We start from the raw sequence: 23,965 nt of genomic DNA, 5'->3' as shown, positions 1-23,965 counted from the left end.
GGTGTCCTAGCCAGAGCACTTAGGCAAGTAAAAGAAATACAAGTCATCCAAAGTAGAAAGGAAGAAGTAAAATTATCTCAGTTCACAGATGACATAATCTTATATGTACAAAACCCTAAAGATTCCACATTAAAAAAATTGTTAGAACTAATAAATTCAGCAAATTTGCAGGATAGAAAATTGACACACAAAAATCTATTGTTTCTATACACTAGCAATGAATAATTTAAGAAGAAAATCAAGAAAAATAGTTTTGTTTGCAATAGCATCAAAAAGAATGAAATACTTAGAAATAAACTTAACTAAGGAGTTGAAAGATATGTACACTGATAACTATAAAGATTGCTGAAAGAAGACAATAATAAATAGGAACACATCCTTTGTTCATAGACTTAATATTGTTAAGATGTCAATACTATCCAAAGCAATCTACAGCTTCAACGCAATCCCTATCAAAATCCCAGTGACATTTTTTGCAGAAATAAAAAAAACCCATCCTAAAATTCATATGGCCTATCAAAGGAGCCCAAATAGCCAAAACAATCTTGAAAAAGAACAAAGTTGGAGGTCTCACACGTCCTGATTTAAAAACTTATTACATAGCTTCAGTAATCAACACAGTGTAGTACTGGCATAAAGACAGACATATAGGGACTTCTCTGGTGGCGCAGTGGTTAAGAATCCGCCTGCCAATGCAGGGGACACAGGTTTGATCCCTGGTCTGGGAAGATCCCACATGCCGTGGAGCAGCTAAGCCCGTGCACCACAACTACTGAGCCTGCACTCTAGAGCCTGCGAGCCACACTACTGAAGCTTGTGTGCCTAGAGCCACAACAAGAGAAGCCACCGCAATGAGAATCCCATGCCCACAACGAAGAGTAGCCCCCACTCACCACAACTAGAGAAAGCCTGCACACAGCAATGAAGACCCACCACAGCCAAAAAGAAAGGAAGGAAGGAAGGAAGGAAGGAAGGAAGAAAGAAAGAAAGAAAGAAAGAAAGAAAAAGACAGACATAGGTCAATGAAATAATATAGAGCCCAGAAATAATAAGGATATCAAGAAAGGAAGGAAGGAAGGAAGGAAAGAAAGGGAGGAAGGGAGAAAAGAAAGAAAAGAAAGAGAAAAAAAGAAAGAAAGAAAGAAAAAGAAAGAAAGAAAAGAAAAGAAAGAAAAGACAAACATATAGGTCAATGAAATAATATAGAGCCCAGAAATAAACCCTCACAATAAGGATATCAAGACCATGCAATGGTGTCTTTTCAACAAAGGTGTTAAGAGAACTGGATATCTACATGCAAAAGAACGAAGTAGGACTCTTACCTTACACCATTTACAAAAGTAACTCAAAATGTAACAAAAACCTAAAAGTAAGATCTAAAACTATAAAACTCTTAGAAGAAAATATAAGGGAAAAACTTTTTGACATTGGATTTGACAATGATTTCTTAGATATGATATCAAAAGCATATACAGCAAAAGAGAAAATAGATATATTGGACTACATCAAGCATTAGAAACTTCTGTGCATCAAGGGATACAACAACAGAGTGAAAGGCAGCCCATGGGATGAGGAAAATTATTAGAAAATCATATATCTGATAACAAGTTAATATCTGGAATATATAAAGAACTGCAACTCAACAACAAACAGCCTAATTTTAAAAATTGACAAAGGACTTGAATAAATGTTTTTCCAAAGAAGATATACAAATGGCTGACAGCACATGAAAAAATGCTCAACATCACACCAGTAATCATTAGGGAAATGTAGATCAGAACCACAGTAAGATACCAGCTCACACCAATTAGGATGGCCACTATGAAAAAAAACCCAACAATAACAGAAAATAACAAGTATTGATGAGGATATAGAGAAATTAGAACCTTTGTGCACTGTTGGTAGGATTGTAAAATGGTGCAGCTGCTATGAAAACAGTATTATTGTCCCTCAAAAATTTAAAAATAGAATTATCATATCGTCCAGCAATTCCATTTCTTGGTCTGTACCTAAAAGAATTGAAAGCAGAGATTTGAACAAATATTTGTACAACGATTTTCATCGCAGCATTATTCACAGTAGCTAAAAGGTGGAAGCAACCCAAGTTTCCATCAACAGATGAATGAATAAACAAAGTGTATCTGTGTATATACCTTTAAAAAGAAGGAAATTTCAACACATACTACAATATGGATGAACCTTGAAAATATTATACTTAGTGAAATAAACTAGTCACAAAAGGACAAAGACTGTGTGACTCGACTTATCTGAGATACCTAGAGTAGTCAAATTCATAGAGACAAAGTAAAATGGTGGTCACCAGGGAAAGAGTAAAGCGGAATTATTGTTTAATGGGTACAATTTGCAGTTTTGTGAGATTTTTGTTTTTGTTTTGCGGTACACGGGCCTCTCACTGTTGTGGCCTCTCCCGCTGCAGAGCACAGCCTCTGGACACGCAGGCTCAGCGGCCGTGGCTCACGGGCCCAGCCGCTCCGCGGCATGTGGGATCTTCCCGGACCGGGGCATGAACCCATGTCCCCTGCATCGGCAGGCGGACTCTCAACCACTGCGCCACCAGGGAAGCCCTTTGTGAGATTTTTAAAACGAGTTCTGGAGATGGATGGTGGTGGTGACTGCACAGCAATGTGAAAGTACTTAATGCCATGAACACTTAAATGTGGTTAAGATGAAAAATGTATGCATTTTACCATAATAACCCCCACTGATGAGCTCTACCTGGGTGTGGCACACTGAGAATCCTGGGGCCTTCCCCTGGTCCATGAGATCATGTTCCATGTCAGGAGAGGCAAGCTGAGAAGACCTCAGGCTACTGCCCTATTCCCTCCATGGAGCACTCAACACCTAGAGTGAGGTTGTCACTCATGGAGAAGCTTACCATTGTCTCCACTGTCAACCCCAGAGATCTGGTGCAGAGATATTATCTGGGGAGAGAAGCAAGCTGTACAACAGATAGTTCCTTATATCTTCCATAAGGAACCAGCTTTATTTGCAGCAGAGCATGGAGAAGTTTAAACCTATGAACACCCTCAAAAACAGTGGACATAGTGGTAAAAGGCAATTGCAAGGAAATTAATTGATCTAATGAAGATACACCCTAGACTGTAGGCTACCTAGTTTATAGGGAAACAGGGTATAAGGCAATTCCTCAGCAAGAGAAGCCTTCCTGTAGTGAGAATAAATATTGAACATTGGCATCAGAAACTTCCCTGGAAGGAGCCACAATTTGATTGGATTAGTCTGTAGAGAATTTATGCCCCAGGGCATTGTTGAAAACAATAGAGCAATCAGCTGCCGACTAGTGAAGTTAACAGCTGAGTGTGGTCAGAGTAAGTGTGGAAGAGAGCCCTACCAGTAGCTCTGTCATCGCAGGATGGTTGTGGGCATACCCAAAGCTGCACCTCCCTGAGGAGCAACATTAGTATGTTAACAGGACTGCAGGGTAGGTGTTGGGAGGGGGCATATTAGTTTCCCAGGAGTGCCTTAACAAAGTACCAACAGCTGTATGACTTCAAACAATAGAAATTTATTGTCTCACACTTCTGGAGGCTAAAAGTCTGAAATCAAGGTGTTAGCAGGGGCGTGCAGCTTCTGAATATGCTAGGGAAGTATCTGTTTCTCTCCTAGATTCTGATAACCCCAAACACTCCTTGGCTTATAGATCCATCACTCTAATCCTCTCTCTGTACATTGTGTTCTCCCCATTATCTTCACAGTATCTTCCCTCTGCCTCTGTTCAAATTTCCCCCTTTTATAAAGACATCAGTCATATTGAATTATGGCTCACCCTAATGATCTCATCTTAACTCAGTTAAATCTGCAAAGACCCTATTTCCATAATCTGAGGTACTGGAGGTTAGGACTTCAACATATCTTCTTTTCGGGGACACTGTTCAAGCTGCAATGGGAAAACAGACCTCACTAAAATAATCCAGGTTATCACTAAACAAAATATAAACAAGCAAATAGCAATAACAAGCTCTAGGGAGGAGGGAAGTTCCAGTACCCAGAGTTGCTACAATATATTATCTAAAATCTCTGATTTCCAACAAAAAATTGTGGAACATGTAAAGAAATAGGAAAGTATGACCCATACTCAAGAAAAAAAGCAACAGAAGCTGTCTGTGGGAGGAAGCAAATGTCAAATTTAACAGAGATTTAAAAGAAGCCATTATAAATAGCTTCATGGAATTACAGAAACTATGCTTTAAAGAAGTAAAAGAAGGTATGATCATGTTACATCAAATATCGATAAAGAGACGGAAATTATAAAAAAGAACTGATGGAAATTCTGGAGCTGCAAAGTACAATAATTGAAACTTTAAAAATTCACTAGAGGAGCTCAACAATGGATTTTAACTGACAGAAGCAAGAATTAGCAAACTAGAAGATAGATCAATAGAGATTATTCAAGACAAACACAGAGTGGGAAAAAAAAGAATGAAGAAAAATGAATAGAGCCATCAAACACCATCAAACACACCAACATATGCATAATGGGAGTAACAGAAGAAGAGAGACACAAAAGGAAAGGAAAAAATATTCAAAAAGATAATGGAAAACACCCCAAATTTAATGAAAAACAATATCCTACATATCCAGGAAACTCAGTGAAGTCCAAGAATGAATGAATGCAGACATATTATAGTAAAAATGCTGAAAGTCAAAGACAAGAAGAAAATCTTAAAAGCAGCAGGAGAAAAACAGTGTGTATCATGTACAAAGGAACCTTAATAAGATTAACAGATAACTTTTCATCAGAAACAATGAGGCCAGAAGGCAGAGGAGAACAAATTTGAAGTTGTTAACGAAAAAGCTCAACCAAGAATGTTGTATCCAGTAAAGCTATTATTCCAAAATGAAGATGAAATAAAGAGTCTCCAAGATAAACAAAAACTGAAAGAATTTATTGCTTGCAGACCCACCTTATGGGAAATACTAAGGGAAGTTCTTCAGCTTGAAAACAAGTAACTTCAGATGGTAATTCATATCCATACAAAGAACATCAGTGAACACAATTATGTAATTACAACAACTATTATATCATGTAATTAATGCAACTATTAGTGCATTTCCTCCTTTTTTCCCTCTTAACTGATTTGAAAAACGATTATATAAAATAACATGTATATAATGTATTATTGGATCTATGACACAGAAATGTAATATATGTGTTATGTATTTGGCAGTAATAGCACACAGGAGGTGGATGGGAACAAAGCTGTAATGTAAGCAAATGATGACAAAATGAAAAGTAATAATTATGGCTCTGTTTTCTTATATTTTGTAACAGTAATACATGTAATTTACATAAAAATAATACTACAGAAGGGGGAAATAGTGAATAGAGCTATATAGGAGTAATATTTCAATATATTTCTGAAACTAAGCTGATATAAATCCAAAGCTAATTTTGACAAGATGTGTATGTTAAACCCTAGAACAACCATCTAGAAAAACCTCAAAAATATAATGAAAAGATCATTAAAAAATTAAAATGCTACCTTAGAAAATATTCACTCAATGCAGAAAAAAGTAATAAAGGATGAATAGAGAACAAAAAAGACATGAGACATATGGAACACATAAAGTAAGATGGGAGATATAAATCCAACTATATTAAGAAAACATTAAATGTAGATAGATTAAACAATCCAAATAAGGGGCATAGATTGTCAGACTGGCTTAATAAACATGATCCAATGATAGGCTGTCTAGAGGAGACACACATTAATTTCAATATTAATTTCAGACCAATATCTCTTATGAATGTGGGTGCAAATATCCTGAACAAAATTCTAGCAAACCAAATCTAACATATAAAAAGAATTATATGCCTGGAGTGCATTAGTCTGCTAAGGCTGCCATAACATAATATCACAGACTGTATGGCCTAAACAGTGTCCTAATCTACTCTTCCTTTAGGGACACTAGTTATATTGGATTAGGACCCACCTTAATGGCCTCATTTTAACTTAATTATCTCTTTAATGTCCCTATCACTAAATACAGTCACATTTAGAGGTACTAGGGGTTAGGGGTTCAACATGTGAATTTTTTGGTGGGGAGAGACAATTCAGCCCATAACAGTTACCAAATGGGATTTATCCCAGGGATGCAAAGTACTTTAACATCTAAAAATCAATGTAATACATCTCATATCAGTAGAATAAAAAGCAATGATCATCTAGATCCAGAAAAAGCACTTTTCAAAATTCAACATCCTTTCATGATAAAAACACTTAATAAACTAGGAGTAGAGGGACTTCCTCAACTTGATAAAGAACACTTATGAAAAATCCACTAATATCAACTCAGTCATGCAACTGGATGCTTTCCTTTTGACATCAGGAACAAGACAAAATTTTCTTGCCACTCTATTCAACATTGTACTGGAGGTTCTAGATAGGGCAATTAGGGGGAAGAAAAAGGCAACCAAACTGGAAAGGAAAAGATAAATCTCTATTTGCAGGTGACATAATGTTACATATAGAAACTCCTAAGAAATCTACTAAAAAACTATTAAGACTATTGAATCCCCTGGCAGTCCAGTGGTTAGGACTCAGCGCTCTCACTGCAATGGCCCGGGTTCAATGCCTGGTGGGGGAACTAAGATTCTGAAAGCCGTGGCATGGCCAAACAAACGCAAAACAAACAAAAACAAACAAAAATAGAAACTATTAAAACTAATGAATGGATTCTGTTAGGTTGCAGGATACATGATCAATATACAAATAAATTGTATTTTTTACACTTGCAATAAACAATTTGAAAATTAAGAAAACAATTTCTTTCACAATAACATCAAAAACAATAAAATACTTAGGAATTAATTTAATAATAGAAGTGACATCATAAGCTCTGAAAACTGTAAAACATTACTGAATGAAATTAAAGATGATCTAAATAAATGGGAAAGCATCCAAAATTTATGAATTGGAAGACTTACCATTATTAAGATGGTGATACTTTCCAATCTGTTCTATAGATTCAACACAGTCCTTATCAGAATCCCAGCAGACTTCCTTGTGCAAATTGACAATTGATTCTAAAATTCATATGGAATTGCTAGGAACCCAGAATAGCCAAAATAGTCCTGAAAAAGGAGACTAAAGTAGGCAGACTCACACTTCCCAATTTCAACATTTACTACAAAGCAACAGAAATCACGATAGTGTGGTACTGATTGGCACAAGGATAGATATACAGATCAATGGAATAGAATTGAGAGTCCAGAAATAGACCCATTACATCTATGGTCAACTGATTTCTGATAAGCGTACCATGACCATTTAAGAGGGAAGGGATAGTCTTCAATAAATGGTGCTGGGATGACTGGATAGCCACATGCAAAAGAATAAAGTTGGACCCTTGCCTCACACCATATAAAAATTAATTCAACATGAATCAAAGACATATGTAACAGTTAAAACTAAAAACTCTTAGAAGAAAACATGGTGGTAAACCTTCATTACCTTGGTTTGGTGAAGGATTCTCAGATATGACACAAAAAATATGAACAACAAAAGAAAAAAAGCCAGATGAATTGAACTTTACCAAAATTAAAAATGTTTGTGCTTCAAAGAACATAATAAAGTAAAAAGTCTACCCACAGAATGGGAGAAAATATTTGCAAACAATATATCTGTTAAGGGATTTGTATCGGGAATATATAAAGAATTACAACTCAATAATAAAAAGACAAAATCCAATTAAAAATTGGGCAAGGGATTTGAATGCTCATTTCTCCAAAGAAGGTATACAAATGGTGAAAAAGCACATGGAAAAATACTTGACATCACTAGTCATCAGAGAAATGCAAATCAAAACCACAGTGTGACCTTTACTTCATACTCAGTAGGATGGCTAGAATCAAAAAGTCAGATGACAAGTGTTGGCAAGGATATCAAGAAATCAGAATACTACTGATAGGAATGTAAAATGTCCTGCCACTTTGGAAAACAGTCTGGTAGTAATTCAGGTGTTTAAACATACTGTTATCATATGACCCTGCAATTCTACATATAGATATATACACCCAAGAGAGATTAAGATATATTTCCAACCCAGAAACTTGTACATGAATGTTTATATCAGTATTATTCATAATAGCCAAAAAGTGGGAACAACGCAAATGTCCATCAGTGGACAGATGGCTAAACAAAATGTGGTATATTCATACAGTAGAATATTATTCAACCACAGAAAAGGAATGATGCATGCAACAGCATGGATGAATCTTGAAACCATTATGCTAAATGAAACAAGCCAATCAAAATACCACACACTATGTGATGCCACTCACATGAAAGTCCAGAATAGGGAAATCTATAGAGTCATGAAATACCTAAGTGGTTGCCCAGGACTGGGAGGAAGACAAGGGTTAGGGAATCAGAGTTAAAGGATACAGAGTTTCTTCTTGAGGTGATAAAAAATTTCTAAAATTAACTGTGGTGATGATTGCTCATATTTGTGAATACACTCAAAACCACTGACTTGTACACTTTAAAAGCTATTTAAAAAGATAATTATGCAGATTGTGTGTAACTTTATGCCAATTTTAAATTTTGCAAAATTTGCAAATGAATAAAAAATGGAAAGATTCCTTAAAAACTTACATTTTACCAAGAGACAAACAAAAATGAAAATTGGAAGATATTAAAGAAATTAATATGAGTAATTTAAAAATCTTTCTTCAAAGATAATTCCAGGCTCAGATGGTTTCACTAGTGATATATGCCAAACACATAAGGACAAAAACAGAACAGAAGAAATGGGTATACTCCAGAACTCATGTTATGAGGCTAGAAATATCTTGATATCAAAATCTGACTACAACAGTATGAGAAAGAAACATTACAAGTCAATATCTCCAAACATAGATGGAGAAATCCTCAATAAAATGTTAACAAAATTCAATAATAATAAAAAGAGATAGTACATCATGAGCTACATTTATACCAAGAAAGATTGGTTTAACATTTAAAAATCCATTAGTGTAATTCACCACATTCATATATAGCTTAAAGGAAAAAAGCATATGATCATCTCAATACATAAAGTATTTATTTGATAAGATTAAAATTTATTCATGATTTAAAATGTTCTTATGAAACTGGCAATCACAAGGAACTTCCTTAATCTGATTTATAAAATCCTGCAGCACTGGTTGTATTTAATGGTAAAGCATTCCTAAGAAGGATCCACTTCTATCCAACATTCTTGGAAGTCTTAGCCATTTCAGTATGGCAAGAAAAAGAAATGAAAAATGTAAGCATTGGAAAGAAAGAAACGAAACACTGAATATTTGTAAATGACACAATTATCTACATGTAAAATTTTAAATCACCTATTAATAATTATCAAATTAATAAGAGTTTAGCAAGGTTATTGGATATCAAAAAAAAACAACCAAGAACAATTATATTTTTATATACCAGCAACACACATTTCAAAAATTACATATTTTTCTAATGATACCATTTATAATAGCACTAAAATGTATTAAGTACTTGTGGATAAATATAACAAAGATGCACATACCTATACTGTAAAAACTATAAAATTTTACCGGGAGACATTAAACAAGAGCCAAACAAATGGAGAGCTAGAACATGTTTATGCATAGAAAGAGTCAGTATTGTAAGTATATCAATTATACCCAAATTTTGATGTATAGATTCTTTGCAATTTCAGTCAAAATCTCAGTTGTTTTTCATTGTATTTTTTTCAGGAACTTGTCAAGGTAAGTCTAAAATTTATATAAAGCTGCTGAAGCTTAGGTATAACCGAGATACTCTTGAATAAGAACTTTGTGGAAGGACTTGCTCTCCTAGATACCAAGTTTTATATAAAGTGTAACATTAACAAAGGTATAGACAGAGAGCCTACAAGTGACTCAGGCACATATAAACACTTGTTTTATAATAAATGTGCACTAGAGAGTAATGGGGAAATAACAGGATTTTCAAAAATTCTTGTTGAGACAATTGGGTATTCACATGGAATAAAAATATATTGGCTTTCTTCCTCATACTATACACAAAACTCAATTCCGGGTATATTATAGATCTAAACATGAAAAGCAAAAATATCTTCATAATTTCAGGATTGGGAATGGTTTCTTGGATGAGACATCTAAGGCGTAAACCATAAAGGAAAACATGATAAATTTGACTACGCTAAGATGAAGAACTTCTATTCATTAAAAGATACTACAAGGAAAATTCAGCCATAGAGTGAAAGAAGACATTTTCAACACATAAAACAGAAAGGGTTCATAGTCAGAACATTTAATGAACTCTATCATCAATTTAAAAAAAGACGGAACTCAACAGAAAAGTGTGCAAAGGACTTGTATGGGATATTTTCCTTCAAAAAAAAGGAAGTCAAGATAGGAATAAACACATGAAAAGAAGTTCAATTTCATGAAAATTAAAGTCAAAATGAGATACCTGTATACCTATACCCATACTGGTTTAAATTTCTAAATCTGGCAGTGCTAGTTGTTGATGAGAATGTAGAGTAACAGCAACTGTCACAATGCTGGCAATCTTGAAAAGTTTTACAATCAACTTGGAAAACAGTTTGGTGTTATCAGGTTGACTCATCAATTCCACATCTATCTATCCCCTACAGAAATACATTTTCATGTTTAACAGTATGCTTTCACATTAATGTTTATTGAAACAGTTTTCATGATGGCCAAAAACTGGGAAACAATTCAATGTCTGTTAAAAGTAAAAGAGATAGATAAAATAGGATATACTAATCCAACAGACTACAGTCACCAATAAATGAATGAACTATTATACATGCAACAACATGGAGAGATACATAAAAGCATACTGTTGAACAAAAGATGTCAGATAATTCCATTATAATATATGGCTATTTATATAAATTTTAAAAACAGGCAAAACTAAATTACATTGATAAACTTGGTAAATATCAATACTAAGTGCTAACCAAAATCTGGAGCAACCAGAACTCTCATACTTTGTTGGTGGCAACCACTTGGGAAAACCTTTCAGCAGTATCTACTATATGTGAACATATAAATAATCCAATAACCAGGAATTTCACACAGGTATACACCCAACATAAATTCATACAGTATAGTCAGCAAAACACACGTACAACCATCTTCTTAGTGGCATCATTTGTTTTTGTTTTTTTTAAATATATTTATTTATTTATTTTGGCTGCGTTGGGTCTTCATTGCTGCTCGCGGGCTTTCTCTAGTTGCGGCGAGTGGGGACTACTCTTCGTTGCAGTGTGCGGGCTTCTCACTGCAGTGTCTTCTCTTGTTGCGGAGCACAGGCTCTAGGTGCGAGGGTTTCAGTAGTTATGGCACATGGGCTTAGTAGTTGTGGCTCGCGGGCTGTAGAGCTCAGGCTCAGTAGTTGTGGCGCATGGGCTTAGTTGCTCTGCAGTACGTGGGATCTTCCTGGACCAGGGCTGGAACCCATGTCCCCTGCATTGGCAGGTGGATTCTTAACCACTGCACCACCAGGGAAGCCCAGTGGCATCATTTGTAATAGGCAAAAATTTGGAAACTACAGAAATGTCCATGAACAATAAAATAGATATATGAAATTGTGATATATTCACACAATGGAATATTGTACAACAATGAAAATGAACCATCTACAGCTATACTTAACAATATGAAGAGGTCTCACAAATATAACATTGAAAAAAAGAAACCAGATACCAAGGGTATGTGCTTCATGATTCCATCAAAGTGAAGTTCAAAAACAGGCAAAACTAATCCATGGAGTCAGTATAATCATTACCTTTGGTGGGAGATAGTGACTCTTATGGAAGGAACTTCTGAGATGCTGGTAATTTTCTGTTTCTAAATCTGAATGCTAGGTACCTGGGTGTCTTCTGTTTATGAAAATTTATTAAGGTGTGCATTTATATGTGCACATCTCTATGTATATTTTACTTCAATATAAGTTATAAAAAGTAAGTGCTATTGTTTAGGAATGCATACTTAATAAAACTTTAAAAAGAAGAAAGAAAATAATTACCAAAATCAAGTTAATGATATTCACTGGGGAGGAGGGAGAGGCAGTAAACCAGAAGAAGCAAAAGCCAGGGGAGCTGCTTGTGATCTAGGAGGGGCAAAGTCTCCTAGAGGTTCTATCAATGTTCTAATTTTTTACTTTAGTTATGATTATAAGAACATTTGCTTTGTATTATTTAACTATATGGTTATGTTTTAATTATATTTCTGTATGTGTTAAATTTCATAATTAAAAATATTAAAAATTAACCAAAAACAAATAAGCCAAAAATGTGTAATAACTTGGCTAATGTTTATTAATAAAATGTTAAATGAAAAGTTTTGGTTTTTAAAGCTTATACATAAAAAAATTAAATATACCAAAATATTAACAATCTGAATGAATTATCTTTCTATATTTTTGAATTTTCTCAAAATTAGTATATATTTCTTATATATAGGTAAAAAATGAATAAGACTTTTTAAAAAGTGTATGCCTCAGTTAAGAAACTTTTTAAGCATAAAATCTTTTATCATTTAATTTTTCATGTTTGTCCTATCCTACAAACATTGTATTTATCTTTTTTCTACTATTTTTATCTCTCTTTTTTAGGGCCTATCATTCAGAAACCCTGTCTTTTTTACTTATTTTATTTTAAATAACTATTTTCTACAGGTGACTGATATACATGGAGTTGATGTTACTCCCAGACCTCTTTACCATCCAGATCCATATACTGGTACAGCAAAGCCAAATAAACTATTGACATCACAAGAAGGATCACGTACATCAGACTTTATAGCTTCCTATAGCCTTTATCAGAATACAATAAATCCTAGTACGTTAGGGCAGTTTACAAGGTAGCGTATACTATTCTATGATTCTTTTTTTATATCTTATGTATTTTCATTTAAGTTGCACATATGTAACTTAGATGTCAGTTGTCCCCAGTCTCCCAGCTCTGTTCTCTCATCCTAGTGTGCCACCTCTGTGTTCCTCTCATGTTTTAACTAGATGTAGAGCTTGCATGTCAAGTGTTCCCCTACACTTACACCAAAACATTTGTGAAAAAATATACAGATTTTACTCAAGATTTCCTGAGGAGCCAAAAGATGTGACCTAGCATCACAGACGTGTTTCTTCAGTTTCTTTCATGCTGCAGTTTAGGAGCTTTCCTTTTTTTCCCTCCCTATTCTTCCATACAAATCCTTGTTCTCCTAGGGTTTGATTTCTCTCTTGTTTTATAACTTTTTTTTTGGTAAATGACATGTTTTGCATTTACATATATAGATACTTATATAATTGAAAATTTTTACTGCTTCCAATAGAGAAATGCAGTCTTTGCCATAATAAAACAGTACTCCTAAAACAATCTAAAGATTATGGGGAAATACTTTAGTGTTTAACTTTCAATCTGGTAAATTAAAAGTTCCAGATGTTAACTAAGCACGAAATTTTGGAGAAAATATGCTGCTCTAGAGTCTGCCTCCAAATTAGCATACAGAAGCCATGGGAGTTCTCCGCAAAACAAAGGATATTCCAGTAAACTGAAACCAACCTTTTGGAGGGCAGTTGGAACTATAAATAGAAAGGAAAAAAGTATGTAATATCATGGAGTAATGTTAAGTTTCTATGTTTAAAGGAAATTATTTTTGGATTCTTCAGTGTATTGATTTCCCACAAAGTATATAAATTTTATTTTAAATTAAGTCTTGAGAGGACATTTATCAAATTGAATAAATAGCTCCATAAGTTTGAGAAACTTAAAAAAAAAAAAGTGGGGGGAGAGAATATTGATAATGAAGATAAGACGGAGAGTCTCGATAGGTAGGCTGTGTTTTGGATTTTTATCCTAAACATACTGTTGAGAATCCGTTGAAGGTCTCTAGGCATAGGTTTGACATGTTTTATTTCTAAAATATATTTAAAATGACTTTTTACTTAAAGAACATTAAATATCAACTCAGTATTTAAAGAACTAGTTTATTTTTATCAACTTCGCTCATATGATTACAGTATATTTGATTTCTCAATCTGATAATGTTTTCATTTATACATTTAATTGCCCATAAAGACATCTAAATAAATAATGTTGTTATTCATTATTAAAGGTCAATTTTAGGAAGCAGTACAGTTTCTAAGTCAAGTACATCCACTACTGAATCAATAGTAGAAGACCTAGAAGAACCATCCTTTAAACGGGAAAGGTTGGCTAGTTTTACAGGTAATGAAAATCCAATCTTTTATTTCAGTAACAGTTCATTATTTCTTTAGCAAATATGCTCATTATTTTTTGGATGCTTGAGATAGCAGAACTATGGTAATCATTCCCAAATGCTGGCCTGTGCAGTAGCTACATGAGAATTACCAGGGTAATGTTTATATATTTTTTAAAATTCTCAAGTGACTTTCTTGCACCACCAGCCTCAGTAATCACAGACCCTGTTTTTTTTGTTTTTAATTTTAAAAAAATATTTTATTTATTTATTTTTGGTTGCATTGAGTCTTTGTTGCTGTGTGCGGGTTTTCTCTACTTGTGGCGAGCAGGGGCTACTCTTCATTGCGGTGCATGGGCTTCTCATTTCTGTGGCTTCTCTTGTTGCGGAGCACGGGCTCTAGGTGTGCGGGCTCTAGGCCACGGGCTCAGTAGTTGTGGCACGTGGGCTTAGTTGCTCCCTGGCATGTGGGATTTTCCAGGACCAGGGCTTGAACTTGTATCCCCTGCATTGGCAGGTGGATTCTTAACCACTGCACCACCAGGGAAGTCCCACAGACCCTGTTTTAAAAGAGCTCAGCTTCTAACTCAGGAGACAAATAATTGTGATACACTGTGATCAATGCCATATTAAGACATGTGCAGAATGTGATGGGAGTACTTACAAAGAAAATATTAACTACTGTGAAGTGGAAAACAAAAAATGAGAGAACGTTCATAGAGAACATTATTGACTTTTGAATTGGGTTTCTAAAGATAATTAGTAATTTGTCAGGAGAACAAAAGGAGAGGCCCATTCCAGGCAGAAGATAAAATATGAGGTAATGCAAAGGATTATGCAAGTAAAGTTAAAAGAATGAGGAAATAATGGTTGACCAAAAGTGCTGGAAGAAGTGGGTACTTCCTTGAGGGTCAGGATGTCTTTTCCTCTAAGATGATAATGAGGATTAGTGAAAATATTAATAAGGTTGGAAAAGTGCTTGATGGACTTTTCTATTTGGTGTTAGCATATGTAACAGAATGCTTCTGACAAGTAACAGAATACCCAACTACCATTTTTCCCACATTAAAAGAAGTTAAAGGTAGGTAGCTTTTGGCTTTGCTTTTGTGGCTTAATTGTGTCAGAATCTGGATTGGAAGCTCTGCTCTTTTCGTAAGCCTTTTCTTCTTGTTTCTTGCCTCATGGTCTCATGATATGTGCCCCAGCTCTGGGTATTATATCCACATTAAAAGCAGAAAGAAGGAGAAAGGCAGTAGCACCAGTCACATCTCCCTCATTTATCAGGAAAGTAAACGTTTTCCCAGAAGGCTTCCTTTTTCCTGTATATTTCTGTTTTTATCTCATTGGCCAGAACTGTGTCACATTGACACCACTAGCTTCAAGACAGGCTGGAAAAGCCAAATATTTTATTTCTCAGCCTGTATTAATGGAAAGAGCCCAGGGAGGGGAGAAAGGCTTAGCAATGAAAACTTAAGCAATTAGCAATGTCTGTTGTAGGAAGATGTGCGTCCTCTCAGGAGGGGACAAAGAATTGAATTATTGTCATAAGCTCCCCCAGCAGTCTCTACATATATTCTTGCCACCCTCCAATTTGTTTTTCCAAACTGTATGCAGAATTGAACCTGCTCTCCTTCTTGGATGGGACTCAAACCCAGCCAAAATTCAGATTGGGACTTGAATCGACAGGATGGAACTTGAACCCATGGAATGGGACTCAAGCCCAGCCACACCTCAGACTGGGGTCCCTGACTTAGGAGGGGACTCAAATCCACTGTCTTTTAATTGAAGCTGCTCACCTGGTGTCAGGACTTACTCAAGCTCAGATTCTTTTATCTCCTTGCAGAAAGAATTCAGCATGAGGCAAAGCGATAGGCAAAGAGTGAGTTTATTAGCATAGGATACTTGTGAGAGCTACAAGTGAGCAGGCAAGGGAGCACAGCCCTGAGAACAGAGAGCGTTACATTTTTATAATCAAAGAAGAAGTGGGGTGGGAAGAGAAGACCACCTTCTTCCTCAGTTTTGGGTAGACGTCAAGGCTTAAATCACTAGTTCCTCCTTTGACCCTGTATGGTCTAATGGGGACGGTCATGATGCTCTTTAAATATGTATATTAGCAGAAGGGTGGTGACATATACTAATATATGGTAATTCATCTCAGGTTTTGGTATAATGTCCCCTTTCACCTACTTTCTTTCCTTTTTCACCTATATTTCTGTCTTGCAGAAATGCTACTCTTCAAGGACTACTAACTCCCTGATTTCATGTAACAAGATTCAGACCGTATATCTATTGTGTTTTAACAATGACATTTGTGGCTTGAGTGTGCCTGGTGCTTGGATGCACCTGGTCTTTCGTCAAGGTAGTGTAGATTGTTGCTAGGTTACTAGATTCTTTTCTTGAGTGGTCAATAGTTTACAACAGTCTCCCCAAACTCCCTTAAAATTCTCTTTCTGTCTTTAATCCCCTAGTGGGATTTCTAAGCCAACTAATTATCCTACTGTATCCCTATTAGAATGATCTTTTTAATAACACAATCTAATCACATTCTCCCTGCTTAAAGCCCTCCAATGGATTTGCATTCCTCTTAAGATAAAGAAGAAAATTTTTATGTAGTGATTTGCCTTGAGGTCTACCTCTATTTGTCTACATCAAAAACAAACAAACAAACAAACGTAACAAAACTTCACCTCCAGAAGCCTTGAAGAATAATATAGATGTTTATATCGTCTTGGCCTGCTGGTGAATTCTAACTACAAAGTCAAGTCTCTAAACTGAGTCACACCCAAAGAATTCTACCTCTACCACCTGGTAGATTAGTATTTCTCAGTCTTGACTGCACATTAACATAATCTGGTATACCTTTTATTTTTTATTTTTATTTCTGGCTGCGTTGGGTCTTCGTTGCTGCACGTGGGCTTTCTCTAGTTGTGGCGTGCCGGGCTATTCTTTGTTGCAGTGCGTGGGCTTCTCATTGCTGTGGCTTCTCTTGTTGCGGAGCACGCGCATGGCACCTAGTCATGGTAGTCGTGGCACGCGAGCTCAGTAGTTGTGGCTTGCAGGCTGTAGAGCACAGGCTCAGTAGTTGTGGTGCACAGGCTTAGTTGCTCCATGGCATGTGGGATCTTCCTGGACCAGGGCTCAAACCCGTGTCCCCTGCATTGGCAGGAGGATTCTTTTTTTTTTTTTAAACACCTTTATTCGGGTATAATTGCTTTACAGTGTTGTATTAGTTTCTGCAGTGTAACAAAGTGAATCAGCTATATGAGTACGTATATCCCCATATCACCTCCTTCTTGCCTCTCCCTCCCACCCTCCTTATCCCACCCCTCTAGGTGGTCGCAAAGCACCGAGCTGATCTCCCTGTTCCATGCAGCTGCTTCCCACTAGCTATCTATTTTACATTTGGTAGTGTGTGTATGTCAGTGCTACTGTCTTACTTCGTCCTAGCTTACCCTTCCCCCTCCTGTGTCCTCAAGTCCATTCTCTACGTCTGTGTCTTTATTCCTGTCCTGGCAAGTGGATTCTTAACTACTGCGCCACTAGGGAAGTCCCCTATTAGGTTCTATCTACTGTAAGATCATTCATTTTTATAATTAGCATATCTGTGCCATAATGCTACTTTAAGGTATATGTAACTAAATCATAGATGAAGATCTGGTGGTCTTAAAGAAAGAAAGTTTAGAGAATCAAGAACCAAAATTTAGGGGCTTCCCTGGTGGCACAGTGGTTGAGAGTCCGCCTGCCGATGCAGGGGACACGGGTTCGTTTCCCGGTCCGGGAAGATCCCACATGCCGCGGAGTAACTGGGCCCGTGAGCCATGGCCGCTGAGCCTGCGCGTCCGGAGCCTGTGCTCCACAACGGGAGAGGCCACAACAGTGAGAGGCCTGCGTACCACAAAAAAAAAAAGAAAAAAAAAAAAAGAACCAAAATTTCTAGTCTCAAAACTGCCAGTATTCCTGTGTGACCTTAAACTTCTCACTTAGCCTCTCTGTTTCCCATTTTCTTCACTGATAAAACGAACAGTTTGAACTAGATATATCTCCAGTTGTGTCCATATGGGTAATTCATTTACTTTTTCACTTACCTTATATCTACCTTAGCTAGATTTGCTTATATAAATCATCTCTCCCTCATATTTTATTTTATTTTTAATTTTTATTTATTTAATTTTTTGCGGTATGAGGGCCTCTCACTGCTGTGGCCTCTCCCGTTGCGGAGCACAGGCTCTGGACGCGCAGGCTCAGCGGCCATGGCTCACGGGCCCAGCCGCTCCTTAGCATGTGGGATCCTCCCGGTCCGGGGCACGAACCCGTGTCCCCTGCATCAGCAGGCGGACTCTCAACCACTGCGCCACCAGGGAAGCCCTCTCCCTTATATTTTAAATTTATTGCATAAATAATAAAAATTAAAGAACATCTTTTAAAAGAAGAATCATCCAATACTGTAAAGCATTAGCAATTAAAAATTTTGTTTCCTCAGCTTCTCCGTATGCATAAGTGTTTTAATTGTTATAACCATAGCGTGGGTTTTGTCCTGGATTATTCTGTCACTTTACATTTTATCACAAACATTTTCATATGTTTTTAATGTCATATTTAATTACTAGTTAATATTCATAGATGAGTATACTATTATTTATTTAGCCATTCCAAATGTTGATGATTGGTTTGTGAAATTAGTAGCTTGTAGTTTTTTTAGGTTATAAGGAGAGTGTTTTTCTCAGGCTTTGGGCCTTCTTAAGGAGACTGAGGCTTAATCTCTGGAAAGTGTATACCCTTAAGTCTTGTTTTCCTAAAGCTTTTCAAGCTTTACCCATGTCAAAGCCTCAGGTATCCCTGCTTCACACGCTGTTTTTAACAGAAAACATTGAACTCTGACCTATATACCGTGTCATGGCTCTTTATTACCCATACAACCAAGTCTAAACTCTCTAGCCCTGACACTCCATTCTCAGTGAAATTTTTCAAGAATCTGGGACTTCTGACAAGACTACAGGCTTGAGGCTAACCCTTTTCAGTGTATGTTTTGCATGGATATTGAGCCTCTTTTTCTGCTATATTTAACCACAACTTTCACTGGAGAGTCTTTTTAGCTCTTGGTGAAGATGATTAGAGGTGAGCTGTAATCTAAATCAAAAGTCAACCAGTAAGAAGGACAAACAGAATAAAAGGCTGTTGTAGATATAGACTAGAAATTAGCTTCAGGGCTCAGAGAAGGGTTGCATATTATCTGGGAAATACACTTGCCCATATGTCTCTTGAGTTGTATCAATAGTTGTTCACCCCAATCTCCCTGTTAATATTATAGGATAGATGTAACGGGATGCCCTTGTAGTCATGACTACACATTTGAGATTGGAGTAGGCTTGATGTATCAGCAACAGAGATGGTTTATGAGCCATAGGATCCAGTTTGGCTTCAGAGGGATTAAATAGACTACATCTCACAGCATGGCCTATTCCTGGACCGTGTAATGCCACCTGCAATGTATGACTCGTCATGGTATTTTGATGAAATGAAAATTAAAAATAACAATTAGTAAATGATTTTTATTAAGTCATGTATTTTAGATTTACAAGTTATTAGGGCAACACCTGGAAAAATTGTAACAAAAGAAGACCTGGAGAAGACTATAGAGATAATACTCACAGAGACAGAAACGATGAACTTTTTTAACCTACCAACAGTCATGGTTTCTGTAGAATCTGAAGAAGCTGAGAAAGTAAGGTATGTATTGTTCAGTTGTTTACATTGCTTTTGTAATTTAAATGCTAAATCAGAGGCTCTTATCCTTGTTTCTATCTTTGGGGATTTCTGGATAAACACTGGTGGTATATGTGCCTGGTGAAATCGTATATAAACTTACATATGTGCCTCATGAAATTACATGTAAAGTGTTTATGCTGTATGTTTTTCCTAGAAGAGGAACCCATAGCTTTACCGTATTCTTTAAAAAGTAGGTGAGCTACTAAGTTAAATAATAAAAGAAATAGAGGCTTCTAAGTCTCAGTATAGGTTTTAATGATTTTTTCTTTTATGCATATATGAATTATTTTCAAGTTAAAAAGAAATGACTGTCATTTTTTATATTTAAAACTTAAAAGGGAAAATATGTTATGGGGAAATGATTGAATTTACTATTGAGAGTAGATTTTCCATTTCTCTTTATTAATGAATATAAATGGATCATTAGTTTTTGCCTCATGTTATTTTGAAACTCTCCTGTTAGGCACATACACATTAAGGATTGTTATGTCTTTTTGGATACTTGACCCCTTTATCATTATGTAATGCCCCTCTTTATCTCTGATAATTTTCCTTGCTCTGAAGTCTGCTCTGTCTGAAATTAATACAGCTACATAAATAGATTATTAATATAATTTTTCAGATTAGTTTTCTTCAAGTATAATATGAATATGATTTATAGTACTAAAAAATTCATCACTAAAATAATTTTTATGGTATTATTTTTGTTCAAATATAAAATCTTGTAAAATTGTTTAGACTATATAATATAGTACAATTAGATCTCAAATAGCATACTTTTTTTTGTTTTAACATCTTTACTGGAGTATAATTGCTTTACAATGGTGTATTAGTTTCTGCTTTATAACTCAAACAGCATACTTTTAAAGCTCATGAGACATAAGGGAAAGCTCCCAGGACCAGAAAAAGGAAAGGAAAAGAATAACAATGGGATAGATAAGTGATCTGAAATCATAGAGGGAGAGATGCTAGAAGCAAATGTTAATATTAGCACATGGATCTAGAGTCCACCAGTAAGTCTTGGATCCCCCACAAATTGAGACAGCTGAAGGAGAGATTCTTATATTAAACCAAGACCCTTCCTTACAAGGATCTCAGTTATCTCATAAGCAAATACAAATTTTCTCTGGAGGAAAGCGTATCCCATTTAGACTCTTAAGATTCATTCAGTTTGAGTTTAGTAAAAATACACCAAACCAATAAAGAAACAAGTCATTATGAATGAGAATTTTAAAAATAACAATTCCTAGATCTAAATCCTGAGGACTATGGGTAATGATATTATCAAATATAAAGTATAAAATATATGTGAAATATTTAAATAAAAGAGAGTTAAAACATCATTAACACTAAGAAGCTATCAAAATGATTACTTATAAGACAAAAAATTTAAAAAGAATTTTAAAATAAAGTATGTTTATAATTGTTAAAATTAAAAAGTAAATATTGATTTAATCTTTGATGTTAAATATTGATTTAATCTTTGATATTAAATAGATATTGATAATAGACTAGAGGTCTAACATACACCTAACCAGTTCCAAAAGGGCAGAATAGAAAGAATGGACGAGAGTTACTATTCAAGGAGAGTAAGTAATTCCCCAAATTATTGAAAAACACCATTCCACAGAAATAGGAATAAATAAAAAGAAATCCACACACACACAAACGGGACGCATTGTACTCATACTCCAAAATACCAAATATTAAAAGAAGATTTTAAAAACAGAAGAAAAAAGATAAAGAACACATCATCTACAGAGAAACACACCAATAGCATTATTAGGGATAAAGAGTGTGGTTTCATAATGATAGGAAGGTATAATAATTCTAAACTTGAAACTCCTAATAAAATAACCTCTTAATATATAAAGCAAAAACTGGAAACTTGATAAGTATCTTATTAAAGTAGGAGGTATGAATATACCTCTCTTAATTATTGATAAGTCAATCAGATAAAATTAGTATAGTTATAGAAAATTTGAACCAAAAACATAAGTTAATGGTCATATATAGAACTCTGAATTTAACAATTAGATGATACACACTCTTTTCAATCACACATGGAACATTTACAAAAATCATCCATGTACAAGGCCATGAAGCAAGGTTTCAAAAATTTCAAAGAAGTAGTGTCAGACAAACTAAATTCTCTGACCACAGTGGAATGAAGTTAAAAATTAATTACATAAATCTCAACTAAAACATAGATGCATATTCACATATGCTTTTGGAAGTTAAAAAGCACATTTTGAAAATTCCTCATGAACCAAAGAAGAAATCATAATGGAAATCAAAGAAATACTCAGAACAAAACAATTATGAAAATAATACTGCAGGATGACACAAAAGTAGTACTTTGAGGGAAATTTATAGCTTTATGTCTATAATCAAAATTCATAAAACCTATGTGGAGATAGTGCTAGGATATTATTGGTGGGTACCGAAAGTTGTAGGGATGTCAGGGTATATAGTGTAAAAGAGTTCTTTGGAGGTAGTTTAATGCAGTCTTTCCCTAAGAAGTGTCTTGAATTTTCACTTCATTTTTTGGTGCAATCCACATTAAAAAAGGTAATTTTAAGAAAAAGCATAATATCAATAGAAAAAGATATGTGTGGTAAAAATTAATTTTTATTAATAAGTTGAGTATATATTACTTTTTATAGCCGGAGAAACAAGAACTATGAGACTCTTTGTCGAAATAGATTAGGCAATGACTTGTATGTAGAAAGGATGATGCAGACTATTAATGGAGCACCAAAGAATAAACACGTTCAATGTGACAAAATCATGAAGGAAGACAAAGGTAATTTATGTTTTATTCTGCTTGCTAAATTACCATATTTTAATATATATTCTTTGAGTCTGTCGATTAACAAATCAATACTACAGTATATAAGGCAAAAATATAAATGATTTGACCAAATCACAACAATAGCTGGGTGCTGTGATCTACAACTTTCAGAATTTGACAATTAAGTTACAAGCAATAAATAGAGATTTAGAAGATTTGAATAACATAATTATCTTGATTTTTATACAAACTATATCATAGAACTGTATTCTTCAAATATTTATGAAACATTTATAGAAACTGATTGTTTACTGTAACAAAGCATATCGACCATAACTAATAAAATTTAAAACATGCCAAGCACTATTTTAGGCTTTTCACATACAGGCATACCTGGGAGATATTGCAGGTTCGGTTCCAGACCACTCCAGTTAAGTGAATATCGCAATAAAGCTAGTCACATGAATTTTTAAAATGTCCCAGTGCATATAATATACTATAGTCTATTAAGTGTACAATAGCATTATATCTAAAAAAACAATGTATATGCTTTAATTTAAAATACTTTATTGCTAAAATATGCTAACCATCATAGAGCCTTCAGTGAGTCATAATGTTTTTGTTGTAGAGCATCTTGCCTTGATGTTGATGGCTGCTGACTGATCAGGGTGGTGGTTGCTGAAGATTGGGGTGGCTGTAGAATTTTTTTAAAATAAGACAACAATGAAGTTTGCTACATTGATTGACTCTTCCTTTCATGAGTGATTTCTCTGTAGCATGTAATGCTGTTTGATAGCATTTTACCCATAGTAGAACTTCTTTCAAAATTGGACTCAGTCCTCTCAAACCCTGCCACTGCCTTGTCAACTAAGTTTATGTAATATTCTAAATCCTTTGATGTCATTTCAACAATCTTCACAGCATCTTCACCAAGAGTAAATTCCATCTCAAGAAACCACTTTCTTTGCTCATCCATAAGAAGCAGATTGCAGCAATTCATTCAGACTCTACTTCTAATCCTAGTTCTCTTGCTATTTCTACCACATCTGTAGTTACTTCTACTAAAGTCTTGAACCCCTTAAAGTCATCCATGAGGGTTGGAATCAACTTCTTCCTAACTCCTGTTAATGTTTATATTTTGACCTCTTCATATGAAT

General features: G+C 35.1%; 1 protein-coding gene across 1 annotated transcript in view; it reads left to right on the top strand.

Annotated features, from left to right (window-relative positions):
- The window catches only part of DNAI4 (dynein axonemal intermediate chain 4), a 125,470-nt gene that overhangs the window by 11,844 nt on the left and 89,661 nt on the right, over positions 1–23,965 (top strand). Inside the window, 4 exon segments of the mRNA XM_067726508.1 lie at positions 12,708–12,892; positions 14,144–14,256; positions 19,819–19,975; positions 22,681–22,820. Of these exon segments, the coding sequence (XP_067582609.1) occupies positions 12,708–12,892; positions 14,144–14,256; positions 19,819–19,975; positions 22,681–22,820 (595 nt within the window).

The sequence above is a fragment of the Pseudorca crassidens genome, chromosome 2 (genome assembly GCF_039906515.1).
Source record: "Pseudorca crassidens isolate mPseCra1 chromosome 2, mPseCra1.hap1, whole genome shotgun sequence".
Taxonomy (NCBI): domain Eukaryota; kingdom Metazoa; phylum Chordata; class Mammalia; order Artiodactyla; family Delphinidae; genus Pseudorca; species Pseudorca crassidens.
The sequence above is the reverse complement of the archived record's forward strand: the minus strand, read 5'-3'. Positions and strand labels throughout refer to the sequence as shown.